General features: G+C 44.4%; 1 protein-coding gene across 1 annotated transcript in view; it reads left to right on the top strand.

Annotated features, from left to right (window-relative positions):
• Positions 1-22,591, top strand: part of LOC126456620 (ras-like protein family member 11B) — a 386,905-nt gene that overhangs the window by 301,664 nt on the left and 62,650 nt on the right. Inside the window, exon 5 of the mRNA XM_050092364.1 lies at positions 22,245-22,421. Coding sequence (XP_049948321.1) covers positions 22,245-22,421 — 177 coding nt within the window. The remainder of the gene's footprint in view (positions 1-22,244; positions 22,422-22,591) is intronic.

Genomic DNA, 22,591 nt, shown 5'->3' with positions numbered 1-22,591 from the left:
CATTAATATGTGTATCTCGATATGTTTGACTGTATCATGAACCATAGTCCCAGATGTATTACATATTCTAAGGTCTAAATGTGTGTAAATTTATAAACATCACAACTTAATGTTAAGTGCCTGTACATAAATCTTTTGGTGCTTCAGCTCACTGTATTGGCACTGTCTAATGTACATATTTTATTAAGTAATAAAAGTTAATGGCATCTTAAGAAAAATAAAAAATTGAAAATAAGCACATGTGATAAAATTCCTGCTTACAAAAGTATGCTGCAGTATTCGCCCCTTAGAAGTAGTTGCACTATGTTGCAAACACATCTTCCTAAGCTCCCAGCCTGTGCAGCCTTCTGAATACAGCTGTCTCACATACACACCTGCTTGGAATAGAGCAGTGGTGGGGGAAGACGGTGACCTGGGCAGACTCGGCTGCACTCGCGGAGCGCGAGAACACAACAGGAGCGCAAAGCTTGGCCATGCCTGATATAAATATACAGGTCTCCCACTGTTACTACAGCGAATAGAGGCACAAAACTATTTCTGCACTGAAAACAAGATTTAACATATTGGCAGGTAATACAAATTTCCATTATATTCTTTCTGGTGACACATAACAAGATAAAAATTCTGCCCTTCACATTTGAATTCTTTAATTTTGTAGAACTTCCTAATAAAATATTTCTAAAACAATGTTTTTTGAACTGAGTATCTATTATCGCAATAGCGTCGTCATTGCATATACTAGCTAGAGCACGATAAAAGTTGATATTAAAATTTTTACAGTAATTCACCAATTAATATAAAATTACCTTTGTATTAAGTTAACTTAAATATTAATTAGTTGAATAATCTAATTATATATAATTTATTAATATAATATTTTATATTTAATATTATTAATCTTATTTATTGTATCCAAATATAATAATATTTAATATTAATTTACATATTATTATATATTTTATAATACAATAATTTATTTTAAGCTAGTATAGTGCTGAAGCTATTAGGATAATGAAATCCCAGTAAACTTTGGCTCTAAAGTGCATACCTTAAGAGCTATGAGCAATTAATCATCTTAGATGCTGAGAAGCAAATCTTGTGTACTGCAAGCTCTTTGCCTTCCAGATTTTCGGAAGAGACAGGATAGATCAAAATAAGAACAAATTATCTAGTAAGGAAGGGCTCTAAAATGCATACCTTAAGAGCTATGAGAAATATGGAAAGCAATGAACTAGCAGTGCAAGATATTTATTTTATAATATTGAAGATGGAGAAGTTCTGCTTAAGGTAGGTGTTTTAGAGCCAGTGTTTGCTCCAGTTTTTTGCTTTGAGTGATTATTCCTGCAGTATTCCTGAATGTTGACTACTCCTCTTGGGACGCATTGTGTATGTGATCAGTTTACCTTGTCACCTAGTCCTCTACACTGAGCATGCCTCAAATGTAAATATTCTTATAAATTTTTGTTCAACAACGACTTTTTAATTTTCTATTTCTTGCACTTCTGCTTAGAAATAGTTTTGCTTATAATAACCTGTAGTTCTGGTTGCATGTCTAAAACTTCAGGTATGATATATACATGTCTGGCAAGGAACGACGAAATCCATTTTACGTAATGTACATGCAAATAGCGCAAAGTTTCACAAGCGTGATCATTCCGTAAGCTTCTTCACAGGTTTTAATGTGCTTAGGCGAGCGGTGTTGTCAAATGTAAACGTCAGAGAGTATTAAATTCAGTAATGCCTGTGACAAACTTACAAAATTAACTAATACTGACCAACGGACTTAAAAGCCTTAAGTATAAGGCAATCGTGAGACATCCACATCAACAATTGAAGGGGATCTCCAATGCAGATGAGGTTCACAGGCCAGCGATAGGACTTTTAGTCAGAAGCAATAGGCCAGCTTTTTCGTGGTCATGATGCTTTTTATTTGTCACAGAATCAGAGAAAATGTTTATGTAAAAAGAATGCGACATTGTCTGTGGAACAGCAGATGAACGTGCCACTCACTTGGGTTGTGTAGGCAAGGCGGATCGCTAAAAACGGCATCTGTCAGTGGCGGCAGTGAAATTTTCTAGTTTCGGCTCAATAAACCAGTGCTGCTTTCAACAAGGCATGAACTAAAGCATCGCAGGTGAAAAAAATCAGCTCGATTTAATGGGCTGGTCTGCTGACAGTTCCAGCACTTCATTTCTGTGACAAAATCTCCGCAACATCTACTCACCATCCATCAGGAAGAATGAAAACACACTGAGCCTCCAGTGTCATAAATGTTAAATGCATTAAATAATAGCAAATTACTCTACACCCTTTTAGCAATGGTAACATCATCATAAGGGCATATAGGAGTCCTGATGATGTTGATCATTTAGGGTAATTTTGTTCAATCATCGAACAACATAACACGAGAGGGACGACATAAACACATCATTGAAAGAGGGATATTTTTCTGTTGTTGGGTCAACAGTATTCTGAATGGTTTGATGCAGTCCGGCACAAATTCCTCTCCCGTTACACGCAACGTTCTGTATTATTTATTGGAAATATTCCAATGTATGTCTTCCCCTACAGCTTTTACCATTTTCATCTCCCTCAACCACAATGGAAATTATTCTTTGATGTCTTAATAAACGACCTATCATCCTGTTTGTTCTTCTCTCAGTGTTTTCCACATATTCCTCTTCTCGCCGATTCTGTGGAAAACCTCCTCGTTTCTTACGTAATCAGTCCATCTGCAGCAACACGTCTTAAACGCTTCGGTTCCCTTCTTTTCCGGTTTGCCTACAGTCCATAATTCACTACGGTACCATGCTGTACTCCAGGCGTACATATGTCCGCGTCAGTAGCGGCAGTGGATGCTAACAGCAGGGGCATAGATTCGATTCCCGGTCGCGACGGAGATTTTCTCCGCTCGAGCATCGTCATGACTGATATTCCGCTGTTGAGACTGCTGTATACTCACACCCCACAGGCAAAGAAAAAGAAAAGAGAAGTATATTCTCGCAAACTTCTTCCTCAAATTAAGGACTACTGGCTTCTCTTAGCTAGGAATGCACTTTTGGCCTGTGCCAGCTGTGCTAGTCTGCTTTTTATATCCTCCTTGCTTCGTCATTGGTTATTTTGCTTCCTAGGTATCTGAATTCTTTAACTTTGTCTGCTACGCAATCACCGATTTTGATGTTGAGTTCCTCGCTGTTCTCACTTTTCGTACTTCCGGTTCCTGTTGTCCTTCTTTGGACGCACCCCTATCTTACTCTTGGGCCACTTTACATTGCAGAAATGTTTTTCAGAGTTCAACAAGTCCTGTAAACGTGTCTTGATTTTTTTAAGCCTTGCTGCTAATATGAAGCATAACGTCAAAACTATCTCTCTGGTGTTATTACTTTCTGTAAATTAAAATTTGTAGTCATTTAACAGCATAGTAGCCCACAACAATACTTGACTGCATTATTTTTCTTCCCGGCTATAACAGAATGCTCAAAAAGCCTGTCAGATTCAAGAAGTGCGTAAGACCGATGTTACAGAGTTTTTCACGCACCAATTTCGCGCTCTTAAAGATAACTTTCCACTTCTGATGACCACTGAAAGTAGCTTTCGGGTGCCCTTCAGCGAATGACAGGCCTGAGAGATGTGCCATTTATCACATTAAGGCATGCTTTTCAAACAGGGAGCCTGTCAGTACGGCCGAAGGCCATGCTACTATTTACGGAATCTCCAGAGTGTTTGCTTTTGAACAGCAACTCCCCCCGCTGAGGAGAGAAGTCTTACGATTCCGAGCACGTGATCGTCAGAACGTGCCTGCATTCGTAGATAAGCGGCTATTAGGCAAATTAAGGGGGAAACTCGAGTACAGGATGCGCCAAACCTTTAGTGTGAAAATTACGATAGGCTTACAGTTGATAGAGGATCCTGGACGGAATAGTTTGAGATCAGGAACTAATTGTCGAAAATGACTATTTACTATTTTATAAACAAATAATACTCGCAAAATTGCGGCAGATCCCAACTGACCTCAAATTTTGAGTTTAAAACCGTACACTCCTGCCTTCTACTTTTCATGTGATGAGGTATCAGTTGAATAGGATATAAAAAATCTCTCATTTTCCACCTTTGAAATATGTCGGCGGCGTAAAAGAACATATCGTTAGAGTAAAAGCTGCGTATCTAAACTAAGAGTGCTTTGTTTTATGTGTGCTATTAATTCATGGAGGTGGAGGCATAATTGTAGCGCGCATGTGAAAAACTTTGGAAAAGTCAGCTGAATGGATAATAAAGCAGGTAGTGTAAAAGTAGTGGTAAATCATATGTAACAGCATAGATCCATAGTGGTTCTAGAAAGAAGCAGTCTGAACGTTTATGTAAGATTACATCGACTGTTCTGCATCATTATGAGATCCTGGTATTATAAAGTTTGGTTTAGCTTATTCTGGCTCTGAAGTGCATCAGACAGTTCATGTTAGGAACAGAAGTACAACTTCCTATGTACAGGAATACATTCAACATACAAAAACAAAGATTAATAAACATAAATAATTAATAAAAACAGTGAAATATGTATCACCTATTTATCGAAATCTTTATATAAATCTTGTTCGTTATAGTGCTGGGACGACAATGAAAACTGGCAACATCTGGAAATGAAGCTGGATTACTTCTTTTAAGATGTTAAATACAGAGAAAACTTGATTTTACTGCATTTTTCCGTTCTGTCCTAGTAAACATGAAAAAATCAGAAAAACTATTAACTACAATGGTTCAAGAATTAGCAGATATATTTGGAAACCCATTTGCAGAAGACCTAAAAAGTCAGCTCTTAATGTTAACAATTTCCAAAATTTTGAAACGAAGTATGTAATATAATCTTTCTTATACTGAATTTCTCCTGTTCTGCACCGTTACTATAATGAGCACCACAACTGCTCGAAATGACTTATATAAAATAGGTAAAATGGAGCCGCAAAATTACAGACCTGTGTCCTCAACATCGGTTTGCTGCAGAATTCTTGAATATATTTCAGCTTCAAACGAAAAATTATATCCACAAATCAACGCGGATTTGGAAAGCATCGTTAGTGCGAAACTCAGCTTGCCGTTTTCTCGCACAATATCCTGCGAACCATGGATGAAGCGCCACACGCAGATTCCCGAAAAGCGTTTGATACAGTGCCTCACTGTAGACAGTTAACAAAGGTCCGAGCATAGGAACCGAGTTCTCAGAGTGCCTCTGTAACTTCGTACGTAACATAACTCAGTACGTCATCCTGGATGGCGAGTGTCCTTCAGAGACGAGAGTATCGTCAAGAGTGTCCCACGGAACTTTGATAGAATCGCTTCTGTTCTCTGTACCCATAAACGATATGACGGATAAGATGAAAAGCAACCTGCGACCGATTGCTGATAACGCTATAGAGTACGGGGAAGCGTCGTTGTTGACTGGCAGTACGATGATATCGGATGACAGTCATAAATTCCACCTAGCGAGGTGGCACAGTGTTTAGCACACTGGACTCGCATTCGAGAGGACGACCATTCAAACCTGCGCCCGGCCATCTTTCTATACGTGTTCCATGATTCCCCTGAAGCCGATTCAGGAAAATATCGGGATGGTTTCTTTGAAAGGGCACGGCCGACTTCCTTCCCATCCTTCCCTAATCCGACGGGACCAATGGAAATTTTGGAAATTTGTGGTAAGGTCTTATTAAACCAAACTGCTGAGATCATCGGTCCCTAAGCTTACGCACTACTTAATCTAACTTAGCTAAGGACAACACACACACCCATGCCTGAGGGAGGACTCCAACCTCCGACGGGAGGAGCCGCGCGGACCGTGGCAAGGTGCCACAGACCTCGCGGCTACCCCGCGCGGCGGGACGGATACCCTCGCTGTTTGGTCCCCCCCCCCCCCCCCCCCCCAAAAAAAAAAATCAACCAACCAACCAATCAAACAGAAATTCTATTCGTTGTGATCAGTGGCAGCTTGCTTTAAATGTGGTAAGATGTAACTTAATGCATATAAGCAGGAAAAACAATCCTGTAACGTTTGAATACAGTATTAGTGGTGTGCCCCTTGACACGGTCACATTGATTAAAAAGGTTCACATCGATTAAATGGGACAAGCATGTAGGGTCTGAGAGACGACCGTCTTCGGTTTATTGGCAGCGTTCTAGGAAAGTGTAGCTCATCTGTAAAGAAGATCGCAAGCAGAATACTAATGCGACCGTTTCTCGAGTTCTGTCCCACTAAGAGATCCCCACCAGTTCGGATTAAAGGGAGACGTCGTAACAATTTAGAGCATGCTACTAGATTTGTTGCCAGAAGGTTCGCTCAATAGGCGAGAGGCGAGAGTTATGGAAATGCTCCTTGAACTCAAAGGGAATACGATATTCTTTGCGCGAATCACTATTGAGAAAATTTAAAGAATCAATAGCCGAGAGGCGAGAGTTATGGAAATGCTCCGTGAACTCAATGGGAATACGATATTCTTTGTGCGAATCACTATTGAGAAAATTTAAAAAAACGGCATTTGCAGCTGACTGAAGAACGATTCTGCTGCCACCAAGGTACGTTTCGTGCAAACATCGGGAAGATAATATAAGAAAAATTAGAGCTCGTATGGAGGTATAAAGCCAGTCATTTTTCCTTACTCCATTTACGAGTGGAACACGACGGAGAAGGCCGGCCGGTGGGGCTGAGCGGTTCTGGAACCGCGCGACAGCTACGGTCGCAGGTTCGAATCCTGCCTCGGGGATGAATGTGTATGATATCCTTAGGTTAGTTAGGTTTAAGTAGTTCTAAGTTCTAGGGGACTGATGACCTCAGAAATTAAGTCCCAAAGTGCTCAGAGCCATTTGAACCGTTTTGAATGACAGAAAATGACTAGCAGTGGTGCAAGGTACCTTCCTCCATGCAGCGTATGCACGTAAACATGCGCAGCTATAAAAGGATGGTGTAAACGGGAGGACTGGAGAACCCTTAACTTGTGGTGGACCTGCCTTATGGGCAGAACACATCATAGTTATTGTCTCTTCCTTTACATGGAAGACGCATTCCATGTCACGTACGAAAGAGAATGCCAGAGAAATAGTTAACTGCTAATATCAGTGTTCCACTGACTTAAGACAACGTTGCTAAGGGTGTATTGTACCCCCAGTTGGGTCGTTGCCTGCAATCATATAGGCTTGTTTTCCATTTTTCAAAAAATGATTCAAATGGCTCTGAGCACTATGGGACTTAACTTCTAAGGTCATCAGTCCCCTATAACTTAGAACTACTTAAACCTAACTAACCTAAGGACATCACACACATCCATGACCGAGGCAGGATCCGAACCTGCGACCGTAGTGGTCACGCGGTTCCAGACCGTAGCGCTTAGAACCGCTCGGCCACCCGACCACACGACCGTGCCAGTGAGGTGTTCCTAGAAGAAAGGTAGAATGGTATGTTAATCTGGATCTAAAATGAGTTCATTACGGATGGTTCAAGGCTGCGAAGAATAATTCGTCCTTAGGCTCGTCTCTGTTGTCCATCGAAGTAGTCACATGAAGAACAATTTAGTGACACCGCGAAATATGTAAGTCAGCTCAGCGAGCCGACAGTTTGACACCCACTAACCGCCAGAGGGAATACAGTGCGATACCTGTGATGGTATGTTTTGCCGTGACTTTCCGCGGCTCTTTGATGATCTCTGAAAACTTTGAGAAAGTGTAGTAAGCTGTGGGCCTCTGATAGCAACCTGTAGGGTTGTATGCAGTTCAGGATCTGCAGCGATTGTTGAAGTGCTGTGTTCATGAGGCATAATGGTTCAAATGGCTCGAAGCACTATGGGACTTAACATCCGAGGTCATCAGTCCCCTAGACTTAGAACTACTTAAACCTAACTAACAGAAGGACATCACACACATCCGTGCCGGGGCTGGATTAGAACCTGCGACCGTAGCAGCAGCACGGTTCCGAACTGAAGCGCCTAGAACCGCTCGGTCACAACGGCTGGCTCATAAGGCGTAGCCAGCTGGTCAGATTCGAAACACACCGTACTGTAACCTAAATTTTCTTTCTTACGCAACTGAATACTGGCCAAATACAATGGAAGCCGGGCATAACCTTATCTTAATCGCATAATATACGTCTCTTCTGCCTGTGAGGAATTTCCATGTGACGGTCTATAGGTCGACGAGGGCAGAAGCGTTGACCGAAAAGGTCAAGAGAAAAATCGCATAATATACGTCTCTTCTGCCTGTGAGGAATTTCCATGTGACAGTCTATAGGTCGACGAGGGCAGAAGCGTTGACCGAAAAGGTCAAGAGAAGACGTCTGCGTTCAGAAAGCTCCTACCGTAAGAACAGAAGCGAATGTTTGCAACGAAGCGACTACTTCTGCACTCGTAGGGAAAACATCCCAAAGGACGGATTTGGAAACCCCCATGTGGCTCTTTCAAAGAGACACAGGAGATCACTGGCCGCCAGTTCGATTGACCTCTCATTACGCCACGCAAATAGCCGTGTTAAGCCGAAAAACACCGAGGAGAAATAGCACAGACTAGGAGGTGAAAGATACCACTTAGTAAGCCTCTCCGAGATGTCATCCCTCCTCTTTCTCCGATCAAAGAACATAGCTCTAGCATTTCTTGATGTGTACAAATATGCTTTCCAATTCTTCTCGTCACATTCTTTGCATTTTTTACTTTAATTTGTTTTCAAACATAGTTCTTGGAAGTAACATCGATTGTAAAATACTATTAAAAGATTTTTGTGATAAAGTCTAGACCGTATACAATAATTTTATTTTTTAAGAAGTGTGCGGTTTCGGTCAGTGTTTGATAAACTTCAGACCATTATTCTGTAAACGGCGAAACATTAAAGTCATTAGAAGAGGCGTAAAAGATAAACACAATAATAAAATGATGTAACTACGATGCTAGTAGAAGGGGATATACCCAGCTGAGCGCTGAAGATGGCATCACGAAGCGGGAACCGCTCTAGGATAGCGTGAAGAGCAACTGGTGCGTGACTTGCTGTTGCCGTCGCATAAATAACGGGAGCTCCGGCCACTGTCTCCCGTATTGCGCCAATGGTTGCCAATGACCGTGATATACGAATAAAATGAGTGTAAATACAATACTGCAAATGAAATAATTAGATCACGACCAAAGTAATGTAAATGTAAAACTAAATTATAACAAAATATAATGAAAGAACATGCAAAAGAAGAACAATAAAGAAATAAACTATTAACGTTAGAATCAGACACAAGCCGCATTGTATGGAGAATCGGGGGTAACGTGTGTAGACCGAAAGTGGCACAAACTGACGATACCAGTAACTATAGGAACGATATGAAGATCGATACGTTCTGATTGCAAGTCAAAGATGTAGGTGTCTTGGCTTACCACTATTTTATTCAGAACTGAGGTACCATGACATAATTATATGTAGCAGAGGCAACAGGTATATCAGATACAATAGGAACAGTTCCACTGACATGAAAAAATAAAAGAACCACAAAAGTATACCAAAGCAATAAACCATTGACGCTAGAATTAGACACAAAGCGCCCTCTATGGGGACTTGCATGTAACATATACTGAGGCGACAAAATTCGTCGGTTAGTGATATGCACATGTACAGATGGCGGTTGTATCGCGTGTATAAGGTATAAAAGGGCAGTGCATTTGCGGTGCCGTCATTTGTACTCGTTTGATCTATGTGAAATAGTTTCCGAAGTGATTATAGACGCACGACGGGAGTTAACAGACTTTGAACGCAGAATGGTAGTTGGAGCTATATGCACGGACCATTCCTTTCCAGAAATAGTTAAATTCAAAAGTTCAGGCATTGCCTCTCAACACTGACGACCTTCACTTAACGACCCAGAGCTGTGGCGTTTGCGAAGTGTTGTTAGTGCAACATTTCATGACGAAGAAGATTTTCTGGATCATGTTGTCTCCAGTGATGAATCGACCTTTCACATTATTGGACATGTTAACACTCACAATGTGCTCATCTGGGGCTCAGAAAATCCTCACGAGGTGGCACAAATGCAACGAGATTCCCCTGAAGTGACTGTTTTTTGTGACGTATCCCGGCGAAATGTTTATGGGCCATTCTTTTTTGGTGAACCTACTGTAACTGGTACTTATTTCCTTGATACATTAGAGCAATGGCTCTTCCCTCAGTTGGAAGAAGATGAGTCAGAGAACTTCATTCTCCTGCAAAATGGTGCGAGACCTCATTGGCATAGCGAAGTACGCGATTGGTTGAACTTCACTTCACTGTACCCAAGAGCTGGATAGGCCGCAAGGGGCCCAATGACAGGGCTTGCTTTGCATGGCCTCCACGTTCACCCGACCTAACGCCATGCGATTTTTTCCTTTGGGGCTTCATCAAGGACCGTGTGTACGCGCCTCTGCTACCAGCAGACCTCCCTGAATTAAGAAACCGGATTGAAGCAGCTGTTACTACTATCACTGAAGACACACTTATCAACGTTTGGGAAGAACTCGGCTATAGACTTGATGTGTACCGAGTGACAAATGGTGCTCACATTGATCATTTATAAGGTTCTTGATAAAACTGTTTGAGTTACTCTTTCATTTGACTTATCATTTATAACTGTAAGTTTAATATAATAAATATTATAAAGCGTTGAAACCCCTGTTCTATTATATACAGCAGAATTTATACGTACCTAAGACTCAAAAGGAACAATACCACTGACGCTAAATAATAACAGAATGTACAAAAGAATAATAGAAAATAAACTATTGAGGCTACAATCAAGATGTGTTGTATGGGGACTTGTACGTAACGTATATACAGAAAAAATGGCTCCCACTGGACGCCACCAGTAACCATGGCAACAGTATAATGATCAGTATGGTCCAATTATGCGTCAAAGGCACAGAAATTTTGGCTTGCTATTACGACTTTGATTCTGAACTGTATATGTACTATAATGTTATTAAATGCAGGAGAAGTAATGGGTGCACTAGATACAGCAAGTACTATACCACTGAAGCTGACTGTAGACACAAGGAACCACCTGTGGGGACTTGTGCGTTACCTACGTCGACCAGTGATGGCTCGAAAGGGAAGCCATCCGTACCTTACATTATGCCTACAGTCGACAAGATAAGCCAAAGACTGAACAGTGTTCCACTTTGACAACACATTATTGTTCTGGCGAGGGCTTCAATCGACAGCCCAGTTACCTTCATACAGAAAAATCGGCCTCCTCTACAGTGTGGGGTACTTTGACTCTGATTTAAAATGGGTCAAATGGCTCTGAGCACTAAGGGACTTAACTACTGTGGTCACCAGTCCCCTAGAACTTAGAACTACTTAAACCTAACTAACCTAAGGACATCACACACATCCATGCCCGAGGCATTATTCGAACCTGCGACCGTAGCAGTAGCGCGGTTCCGGATTGCGCGCCTAGAACCGCTAGACCACCGCGGCCGGCTGACTTTCATTTAAGGAAATCATAATTCATATGCAGTTTGAATAGGAATTTATTCTTGGTAGATGAATGTATATGAAAAGACAAATTTTGTAGTTTCTTTCATTTGGGGATTTGTACTGTCCGACAGGTTTTGGGTTTTGCTGGCATCGTTTGTGATTCCACCGCCAATTAGAACGTTCTGGGGGGGGGGGGGGGGAGGGGGGGGGGGGAGACGCACTGCACTCGTTGACATCGCGTTCTATACAGAATGAGATGTCCACTCTGTAGCGGAGTGTGCGCTGATATGAAACTTCTCGGCAGATTAAAACTGTGTGCCGGACCGAGACTCGAACTCGGGACCTTTGCCTTTCGCGGGCAAATGTTCCACCAACTGAGTTACCCAAGCACGACTTACGCCCCGTCCTTCTGCCAGTACCTCGTCTCCTACCATCCAAACTTTACAGAAGCTATCCTGCGAACCTTGCAGAACTAGCACTCCCGAAAGAAAGGATATTGCGGAGACATGGCTTAGCCATAGCCTGGGGGGAAGTTTCCAGAATTCTTGAAACATCCCCCAAGGCTGTGGCTAAGCCATGTCTCCGGAATATCCTTTCTTTCAGGAGTGCTAGTTCTGCAAGGTTCGCAGGAGAGCTTCTGTAAAGTTTGGAAGGTAGGAGACGAGGTACCGGCAGAAGTAAAGCTGTGAAGACGGGGTGTGAGTCGTGCTTGGGTAGCTCAGTTGGTGGAGCACTTGTCCGCGAAAGGTAAAAGTCCCGAGTTCGAGTCTCGGTCCGGCACACAGTTTTAATCTGCCAGGAAGTTTCATCACGTTCAATAATTATGGAATAGGCTGACAGAGAACTTCCAGCTGCTGAAAATACATTTTCGATGTTGCAAATTTAGTATCCAACAGTTATTCATATTCCTCTCCAAGACAGAGTATCGGTATGGGGGACAGGTCAGAGATATTTTGCCTACTTACTACGGTAGGCGTTTGCTTCCGCTTGAGGCACAGCGGTGGCAAGCATGTCATGTGGAGCCGTCCCCTGACGCAAGACTGCCTGTAAAATACCGCGGCCCGACATTTGTCAGCCAGTCTGTCGCTACTCTTTGACTCCTTTACTTAAGCACCATTGAACAGAACAGTTCTAACCTAGTCTGCTCTACACTTATGATTTGGACTGCTCCCTGGACTGTCGTATACCCTTAAGACCGCTTTGCTACGATCTGGCAGTGTTTTTTGGTCACCCGTTGTCTTCGTGAACTCCGCCGTCATCGGCCTCTGTAACCGCCTGTTGTTTCACCGGCCTCTGCGTTACCGTCAGAGCGAAAGATCATAAACTGCGTTCTGCTTATACAGAGTAGGACAGAAAAGTCACTGGGCTGACATCTTAGAAGAATCTTCACTTGGGTTCTCAGTGTATAGTTTTGATCGGATATTAAGAGTTTAATCGTTACACCTGTGATGTCTGAAAGTTAATTTGTCGAAATAAAAAATTAAATTACTAGCATAGGTGAGTTGAAACGAACCACTTTTCTGTCAACATTTCAGCAGCTCCGCGACGCTTTGTATCTTTCTATTAGGTATATTTTAGTAGTGAATCAGACCCCACCCATTGTCGTCAGTACATGCGATACCCTCATGAACGACCAGTATCTGCCCCTGTATAGAAAGTTGACATTAGTTGTCGGAAGAGCAGTGCCGTGGCCGCAGATCCCGCCTACCTTAACGTCTTGTGCAGAGGATGCAATAATCGATAGGCAGGTCTGTAGCGAATTGGACTACACAGCCACATACTTTTGATTACAATTTCATCATAGCGTATATTAGTGCTTACCTATTAGTACTCTACCATAAGTGAATAGTTTCACGAGCAGGTTGTACACTCGCAACAGCAGAGAATGTAGGGGTTTCAAACGCGCAGGTAGACTTGACACATCCACGATTTGTAGCTGCACTACGTGGTTGTTTACATTTGGTACAGTACGGCAGATATTGTTGGTGCATCTTCGCTTGACGAGAGGACAGTAGTTTACGACAATCTTGTTACTATCTCATCAAGTTCCACGTATCTTGAAACCCTCTTCGAAGGCTTTTTCAGGTGCCACAGAAGAGGCACATAATTCATATAAGAAAGGTAAGGTCGGTGTCATAATTCTGCAGATACACGTGGTATAAAGGGCTTCCTGACAGCAGAAAATGTCACATCGTCCGCTGTAACGTAAAGAAAACCCTACATCGATATGCAGTGTACCCGTTTAATCTGCAACACCAGGGACGATAGCAAACAACTTTAATTCACTTACCGTGCATTTTCAGTATAATAGGAAGAAAACATGATTGAATTTGCGGGTTATTTGGGGCTATACAGCTCTCTCACACCTGGGTAACGAGTCTAAGGAACTCAGATGACCGACTGGAGTACGTCATTCCATGCTGTTTCAACTATCATTGGGGCTGAGAAACGGTTGCATTCCAGTCTCTCGGCAGCCCATACCCGAACACACAAAAGAAAACGGCACACCATGAAGGAGTTATGCAAACTGGTCACAAATTGTCACACAGGTATCGACGGACAAGGTAACATTGTAAACATCGGCGGCCGGTTGATGAGTGTATGATGCTGCAGCGCAATTTCACTGCGCAGCTAGCAAGGATAGTAAACAGGGAACATATCTCTGACACCGCGCGCCGCGGATTTGGAATACGCGCCAGACGGCATGGACGTCGAAGACCCCTAGAGGTCTCTGCACCATGACGTGGCGGCGCGCGCCTCATGGCCTACGTTTGAGGGCGCCACAGTGGAACACGTGGTCCCAGCGGCCAATAGCGGCGCCCGGATCGCGTATTTAAGCGCCTGCCTCTCGCTCAGCCAGTCAGTCTAATGGCTGCGTGCGTCTTGACATATCGCCTCGACAACTGACAGCGAGTTTATCGTTCTTTGTTTTCGTCACTAGTGGACGTCTTGGATTCGTCTGGTTGTCTCTGTCACCCCGTTGCTTCTTGCGTGTTGTCGTCATAAGGTCTCTCTCGGTCGTCCGTCGTTGTTTCGTGTCCGTCCTTTCCGTTCGTTTGTTTGTTCGCGGGCCGCTCTCCGTTTGGTCCCGCCGCGCTTTCTCGGCCACCCCGAACGGTCACGCTTACAACAATCAATACCAGGGCATAATGTATTTGCGAATTTCGTTCGTGTACTCAGTTGGACAGTAACTATACCTAGCAGATATGCGTGTGAAAAACATACGCCCATGTCAACATTCGAGAGAGGGCGAGTAATGGGACTGAAAGAACCCTATTGGAGTAATCGGCGAATCGCTCCACAACTGAATAGGAGCAATGCCACTATTCGACGATATCGGCAGGAATGGTTGAACCATGGCTGAACACAGTGGTAGGAAGGAAACTTTTGACCTAGAAATACAAGTGATCGTGAGGACCGAACAATCGCCAGAGATGCCCTCAGGGCTCAGGATTTATCATTATTATCGGCCCGACGTACAAATGCTGCTTCGGTGAACGCAAGGACCATTAACATGCGGCTCACAGAAAGGGGCAGATCTCATGGCGCCCCTTGTACAGACTGCCATTGACCTCTGTTCGCCAACATGTCCGTTTACAGTAGTGTCGGACACATTCGGCCTGGAATCTCATTGACTGGAGTCGAACGGTGTTCAGCGATGAATCCCGCTCCGAACTGAGCCACGATGACCAGACAAGATGTGTCTGGAGATCCACTGGACAGCAGCGTGCTCTACCTCTACATCTACATAGATACTCTGCACGTACTCTGTACGGTGCGTGGCAGAGGGTACCCTGTATCACTACTTGCCATCTCCTTTCCGTTTCCACTCGAAAACAGAGCGAGAGTCCTTACGAGCAATGTATGTTGGCGGCAGTAGAATCTTTCGACAGCCGCCTTCAAATGCCGATTCTCTGAAGTTTGTCAGTAGTGTTTCTCGAAATGAAGTCACCTTCCCTTTAGGGATTCCCATTTGAATTCCTGAAGCATCTCCTTCACATTAACGTGTTATACGAATCTACCGGTAAAAAATCAAGCAACACGCCTCTGAATTGCTTCGCTGTCTTTCTTCAGTCCGACCTGGTAAGAATCCCACCCCTGTCGTCTGGGGCCCTTGGTGCACCGCAGTTGACTCAGCGCCGGTTTTGAATAGCGCGGTGTACTTTAATCACGCCGGCACGCGAACAGCTAACAAACCTAGCCGTATCGGAAATGCTTTCACCCCTGGCCCGAAAGCGAAAGATCGTGCCCTTTTGGACGTGGACAGATTGTCCCTTTACCGGCCGGCCGCGGTGGTCTAGCAGTTCTAGGCGCTGCAGTCTGGAACCGCAAGACCGCTACGGTCGCAGGTTCGAATCCTGCCTCGGGCATGGATGTTTGTGATGTCCTTAGGTTAGTTAGGTTTAACTAGTTCTACGTTCTAGGGGACTAATGACCTCAGCAGTTGAGTCCCATAGTGCTCAGAGCCATTTGAACCATTTTTTTTTGTCCCTTTACCGCATTACGACAGCGACTGCACTATTTTCTGCGTTCCCCCTACCCGCTTTATATACCCTCCAGTGCTATTGCCGCCACTTTGCTCCTGCGAGTTGTCAATGCACGTTGATGTTGAACATGAGCGCTGTCACCCTAATGTGACTGCATCGTGTATTTTCGCCATTCAATATACAAATATACCGGGTGGTTATAATTAAACTTTCCCTATTTACCACTCTATAACACAGAAACTAATTACCGTGCGAGTACCAAACTTGGTAGCATTAATGGGAAGAAAACTAATGCAGACTCAAATCAATTGAAACACTTTTAATGAGATGCTACGGTACATCATACCATTACACACCGGTACCATTACTGCCACAAAAGGGGCTGAATACGGCGCACATCAGTGTCCAGAAGAGTCTGAAAGCGCAGCACTGCATTGTGCACAGCAGAACGAAGCATGTCCGTAGGTATGCCCGCTACCTCTCTTGATATGCTGCGCATCAGATCAGCAAACGTGTGAACGTTTTCCTTCACGCACAGTGACTGGAGATGGAGATCCCCCACACTCGACAATTCTGTGTGTTCACCTCACGCGTCAGAGAAAAATGAGCTTCGTCTGTCCATAGGATGGTTCAGGGCCAGCCCTCGACAACTTCAATCCTTGCGAGAAAGTGGAGAGCGAAGTCAACACGTCGTTGTGCTTCCTGTGGTGCAAGCTGCTGTACGATATGGCTATTGTACGGATACAGTTTGAGCACCTTCCGCACGGATACGGTTTTAGCACCTTCCGTACAGTGGACCACGGGATGTTCAACTGTCGTCACACAGAACACGGGCACTGCCTGACGATCGGGGATTACTCGCAGCGTTGTCTACCATTGCTACGGCGATGTCATCAACCACCTGTGGTGTTACCGGTCGTCGGCCTCTTCTCGGAGCGACGCCCAGTTCTCTAGTTGATTCGAACTCCATCATGCTCCGCACAGCAGGTGAACGAAGAGGACCATTTAGTAATACTTTCTGCCGGTGATACTCTCGAAGTGCAGCTGCAGCCTTACTGTTGTTTTTATAACAGAGCTTCACCAATAACGCCCTGCTCCTTTTGTCCAAGCTCATGTTGACACGTCATCAAGTGCACTGTGACTGGTCAGCTGTGTGAGACTACGAATCACGATGACTGATCACGGCAGTTGGTGGTCATCGTTGGAACTGGACGGTGGCACTGCTACGCATGAAAATCATGCACCCCATACTTTGCATATTAATGCTATCAAGTTTGGTGTTATAACGTGTTAAATGGGGAAAGTTTAATTATAACCAGCCGATATACTGTGTACATAACTGTAAAACACAGTGAATACAATGACACCAGTCTAATATGACACAACGATAGTTTCACAGGTTTTAAACGCTATTATATGTAACTAAAGAGTAGCTTTTGTTTCAAATATGTTTGATGACTAAATATTGCTGAACTATTTAGGTGAAGAGGGAGAGGTCAGTCAAAATGGAATGGGCAGTGACAGTCGGTAAAGAGGAAATCAACAAACTGTAAAAACGGAAGCGGACTTCGGAAGTAGTTGTTTCCGCCTGGAACCAGCCCAACTCCCCATTGACAAATTAGGAAGATAATGTGGTTCTTTACTTTTTTCCTTTTTTTAATGTCTTACTGGACGGTAACACACTGTGTATATTATTTAATTTCTGTGGTAGAGTGGACAGCAAAGGGCTGCAAATTTAATCTCGTGTCTGTGTCATTTCTATGATGAAAGCCAAAGTGGTCCTGCTATGAAATGTAATGGCTCCCAAGACGTGCGAAACTCATCGTGCCCTTTTCTCACATGATATACAGAGAACTATGGAGCAACGACCGTCCATATGAACAAGAGGCTACCAACAGTGTCTCCTCAACGACTGTTCAGGGAAAACGGCTGCTTATGGGCCTCTCTCCATTCTGACTGCTGTTCATGGGCGACGAAGGCTGATATTTGCACGCCAGTACTGCAACTGGAGGTCCACCGAACGGCGACAGCGTTGTGATCTGGGGAAGGTTTTCGTGGTATTCTCTTCATTCTGGAAGGCACAAAGGCTCAACGCAAGTATGCGTCTATTCTTGGGGACCATGTCCTCCTCCACTACACGCAGTTTGTTTTTCTTCGACATGATGGCATCTACTACCAGGACAATGCAACGTGTTACGCAGCTGGAAATGTACGTGTCTACAGTGTCTAACAGCAGACAAATATGCTGTATTATCAATGAGAGTTTTTTTGGACTTTCTTGTCAAAAGCTGTTTGTGCCTTTTGGCACCATATTGTACAGTTAGTCACTGTTGAAAACAAGGTGTGTGGTTTGAGAATGGGCGAGTCAGCTCTAAACAGGTAACCTCTGCTGAAATAAATTGTATTTTGCGTATTTTCACTCAATAATGTCTTATAGAATAAGTTTCTGGGGCCACTCATCACAGCCGTCCGCGGTGGCCGAGCTGTTCTAGGCGCTTCATTCCGGAACCGTGCGACTGTTACGGTCGCAGGTTCGAATCCTGCCTCGGGCATGGATGTGTGTGATGTCCTTAGGATAGTTACGTTTAAGTAGTTCTAAGTTCTGGGGGCCTGATGACCTCAGATGTTAAGTCCCATAGTGCTCAGAACCATTTGAACCACTCATCACTTCGAAGGAAAGTATTGATTGCACAAAAGCTAGCAGTACGAATAGTGTGTGGTGCTCACCCACCACCGCCATGTAAGTACCTTTTCAAGGGTTAGGCATGACGAGGGTTGGAACTTTAATAGCGGCAACTGTTTATTTACAGCTCGTACAAAATAGATACGTGTTTCAAAGTTTTACTTTACTTTCAAAAGAGTCACCAGCATTGTGTATAGCCCGTTGCCAGCGATGTGGAAGTCGTAGACTACTCGTAGCAGTGCCATTTGCCCGAGGAATTTGTAGTAGTTCTGAAGCGAATGCAGTGAAGTATTTCCTTCAGTTTAGAATTCGAGTTGAACTCAGGAGGGCGTAAGTCAGAAGTGGAGTAGGTGGCATAGCACTTAGCAGCCCCATCAGCCAAACAAATCAGTAACAGCTTGCACTGTTCGTGCTTGAGCAGTGTCATTCAAAATTATGATCAGGACCTGCAGAAAGTGTCATCACTTCTGTCTCTAAGCTGGTCGTAGGTTCTGTTCCAAAAATGAACGGCGTAGAGACAGAAGTGATGACACTTTCTGCAGGACCTGACTATTTTGCAGGACAACGCTCAAGCACGTACAGTGCAAGCTGTTACTGATTTGTTTGACTGATGGGTCTGCTAAGCGCTATACCACCTACTGCACTGCCCTGTCTTAAGCCCTCGTGAGTTAAACTCGATTTCTAAACTGAAGGAAACACTTCACGGCGCCCGCATCTCGTGGTCGTGCGGTAGCGTTCTCGCTTCCCACGCCCGGGTTCCCGGGTTCGATTCCCGACGGGGTCAGGGATTTTCTCTGCCTCGTGATGGCTGGGTGTTGTGTGCTGTCCTTAGGTTAGTTAGGTTTAAGTAGTTCTAAGTTCTAGGGGACTGATGACCATAGATGTTAAGTCCCATAGTGCTCAGAGCCATTTTTTTGAAACACTTCACGGCATTCGCTTCAGAACTGCCACAAATTCGGCACTGCTAAGAGTATCCTACGACTTCCACATCACTGGCAACGGGTTATACACAATGCTGGTGACCCTTTTGAAAGCAAAATAAAACTTTGAATCACGTGTCTATTTTGTACGAGCTGTAAATAAATAGTTGCCACTATCAAAGTTCCAACCCTCATATATCGGCTAGCAAAACTCGTCATAACTAATCTATCACAGTTTGAGAGGAACAGCAATGTCCATACCTAAAACACTAGAGGAAGAAGTGACCTTTATTGCCCATTATTAGAACTGTGATTGGCTCTGAAAGATCTTTTAGATTCCATGTAAGGCTCAACAGAATGAAAGAGGCTTCATTTGGATCATGAAACTACTGCTCAGAAAACTAGGGCTATTTTGGTCATCCCCGTAGGAGGATAATGTCATTGCATAGCCCAACAATACTTACACTCAGAATTACACAGTTTAGTTGTCAGTTGTAGCGCAGTGTTGCAGCCGACTAATACAGTTGTGGAACCTGTGCCGCTACATCCATGGTCTGCTGAGATGACTAGGGTCTACAATGCCGTCACCAACTAGAACTGGTTGACTATGCTGCTGAGTGCTGCAGCTGCCTTATCCTTGCCTTTGTTGATGTGAAGCATTTGGTGCCTCCCAAAATGTGGCCTCTGGAGTCCCTTGGCGAGCTGATCAACCACCATCATTCTGTGGGAGCACAAAAATTCCTGCCACCTGACTCGCAGCTGTGAGAGACTCCCAGTGCTGTGGGCCAGGCTCCCACGAGAGACTGTGACAAAACTCTCCATGACTGTGGCCAGCTCATGCAGATCTGTTGGCTGCCTTTCCATGAAAGAGAGCGCCCTGGTAATCCATTTGTCATAGCACTGAGGCAGTGTGGAAAACACTATCCATGCTGAAACTTCCTGGCAGATTAAAACTGTGTGCCCGACCGAGACTCGAACTCGGGACCTTTGCCTTTCGCGGGCAAGTGCTCTACCAACTGAGCTACCGAAGCACGACTCACGCCCGGTACTCACAGCTTTACTTCTGCCAGTACCTCGTCTCCTACCTTCCAAACTTTACAGAAGCTCTCCTGCGAACCTTGCAGAACTAGCACTCCTGAAAGAAAGGATATTGCGGAGACATGGCTTAGCCACAGCCTTGGGGATGTTTCCAGAATGAGATTTTCACTCTGCAGCGGAGTGTGCGCTGATATGAAACTTCCTGGCAGATTAAAACTGTGTGCCCGACCGAGACTCGAACTCAGGACCTTTGCCTTTCAAGGCACGCACGCAAAGGTCCTGAGTTCGAGTCTCGGTCGGGCACACAGTTTTAATCTGCCAGGAAGTTTCATATCAGCGCACACTCCGCTGCAGAGTGAAAATCTCATTCTGGACTATCCATGCTGGCTGCGATGTCTTGGGGCGCCGTATGTGGGCCTTTCTCATCATGGCTGTCAACACTGTGAAATGCAGTGGTGTCGGTGCAAACCAACGCTATCCTGACAACTAGAGGCCACAGTCCCGACCCCCTTTTATTACCTTATTCTGCAGAATGTTAGATTCCTTTCTTGTATCACTATAAATTGGAAATTTGTGGTACGTTCCTATGGGACGAAACTGCTAAGGTCATCAGTCCCTAGGCTTACATACTACTTAATCTAACTGAAACTAACTTACGCTAAGGACAACACACACACACCCATGCCAGAGGGAGGACTCGAACCTCCTACGGGGGGAGCCGCGCGAACCGTGACAAGACACCTGACACCGCACGGCTACCCAGAGCGGCTTGTATCACTATATACAGGGTGACAGTTATTGAACTATATGAAACAAAATCGTCTTAACTTCCGTACGGTTTGCGTTAGGATATTCAAACTGTATGGTTGGCTGCAGGGCATGATTGGACACGGCCCACCTGCATTAGGATGATTCGTCAATAAGCAAAAGTAGTGCATTTGGAGGACTTAGAATCTTGATTTCGTGATCGAGAAGTCTCTTCACCCTCAATGGGTGACTGTGTGGTATACAGTGTTTAGTCACGGAATAATTGGTGCGATATTCCTTGATAGCATGGTGACTACCGAACGGTACGTGAAGATTTTGTGAGATGATTACATCCTCATTATCCTAAATGACCTCGATTTCGACAATATGTGGTTCATGCAACACGGAGCTCGACCCCACCGAGTCAGGAGAGTGTTTCGTGTCCTGGAGGATCATTCGGGGACCGCATTCTGGCTCTGGGGTACCCACAGGCCACTGGCATGGCCCTCGTTTAGCAACCATTTGCTCTGGATCTGAACTCATGCCACCCTTTTTTGAGGAGCTGTATTGAAGACAACGTGTACAGCAATAACCTCAAAACTATAGCTGAACTGAAAATTGCCATTCAGGAGGTCATCGACAGCATCGATGTTCTGACACTTCATCGGGTCATGCGCAGTTTCGCTGTTCGTCTGCGCCGATGATGGCAGACGCTTTTTTTAATATAGGTCAACAACTGTCACCCTGTTGGCTGCCATCCGCAATGAAATAATGATTTTCTTTTGTTGGCTGGCGAGGTTATAAAAGACTAACTTTAAAGGGAATTTTGTTGCGCTTTAAAATCGAACAACGAGGAAAATGCTGTGTTCTCAAGATCAGTCTGAGAGTGACAGCACGTGTCTGTTGTTTCAGAGGGACAGACGCCTGCCTGTGGAGCAGGTGGAATGGTCGGACGCGTGCGTGCTCGTCTACTCCATCACGGACCGGCGCTCCTTCAACTACAGCCAGCAGGTGCTCCAGCAGCTGACTCAGGCTGCCAGGCCCACAGCCCTGCTCGCCAACAAGGCCGACCTTGAGCACCTCAGGCAGGTGAGGGCACCAAAGTTTATGAACAGCGTATTAGATGTGTATTACTTTATACCTCGGTGTTCAATGAGCAAAATCCTGTTCTGCTTAAAACATCTTGGCAGAGTGAACCTGTTGGTCAGATTGGTACTCCGACCCTGCCACTAGAGACAACACTCTTAACCGATTGTTAA

The sequence above is a fragment of the Schistocerca serialis genome, chromosome 2 (genome assembly GCF_023864345.2).
Source record: "Schistocerca serialis cubense isolate TAMUIC-IGC-003099 chromosome 2, iqSchSeri2.2, whole genome shotgun sequence".
Taxonomy (NCBI): Eukaryota; Metazoa; Arthropoda; class Insecta; order Orthoptera; family Acrididae; genus Schistocerca; species Schistocerca serialis.
Note: the sequence above shows the minus strand (reverse complement) of the source record. Positions and strands in the feature narration are given on the sequence as shown.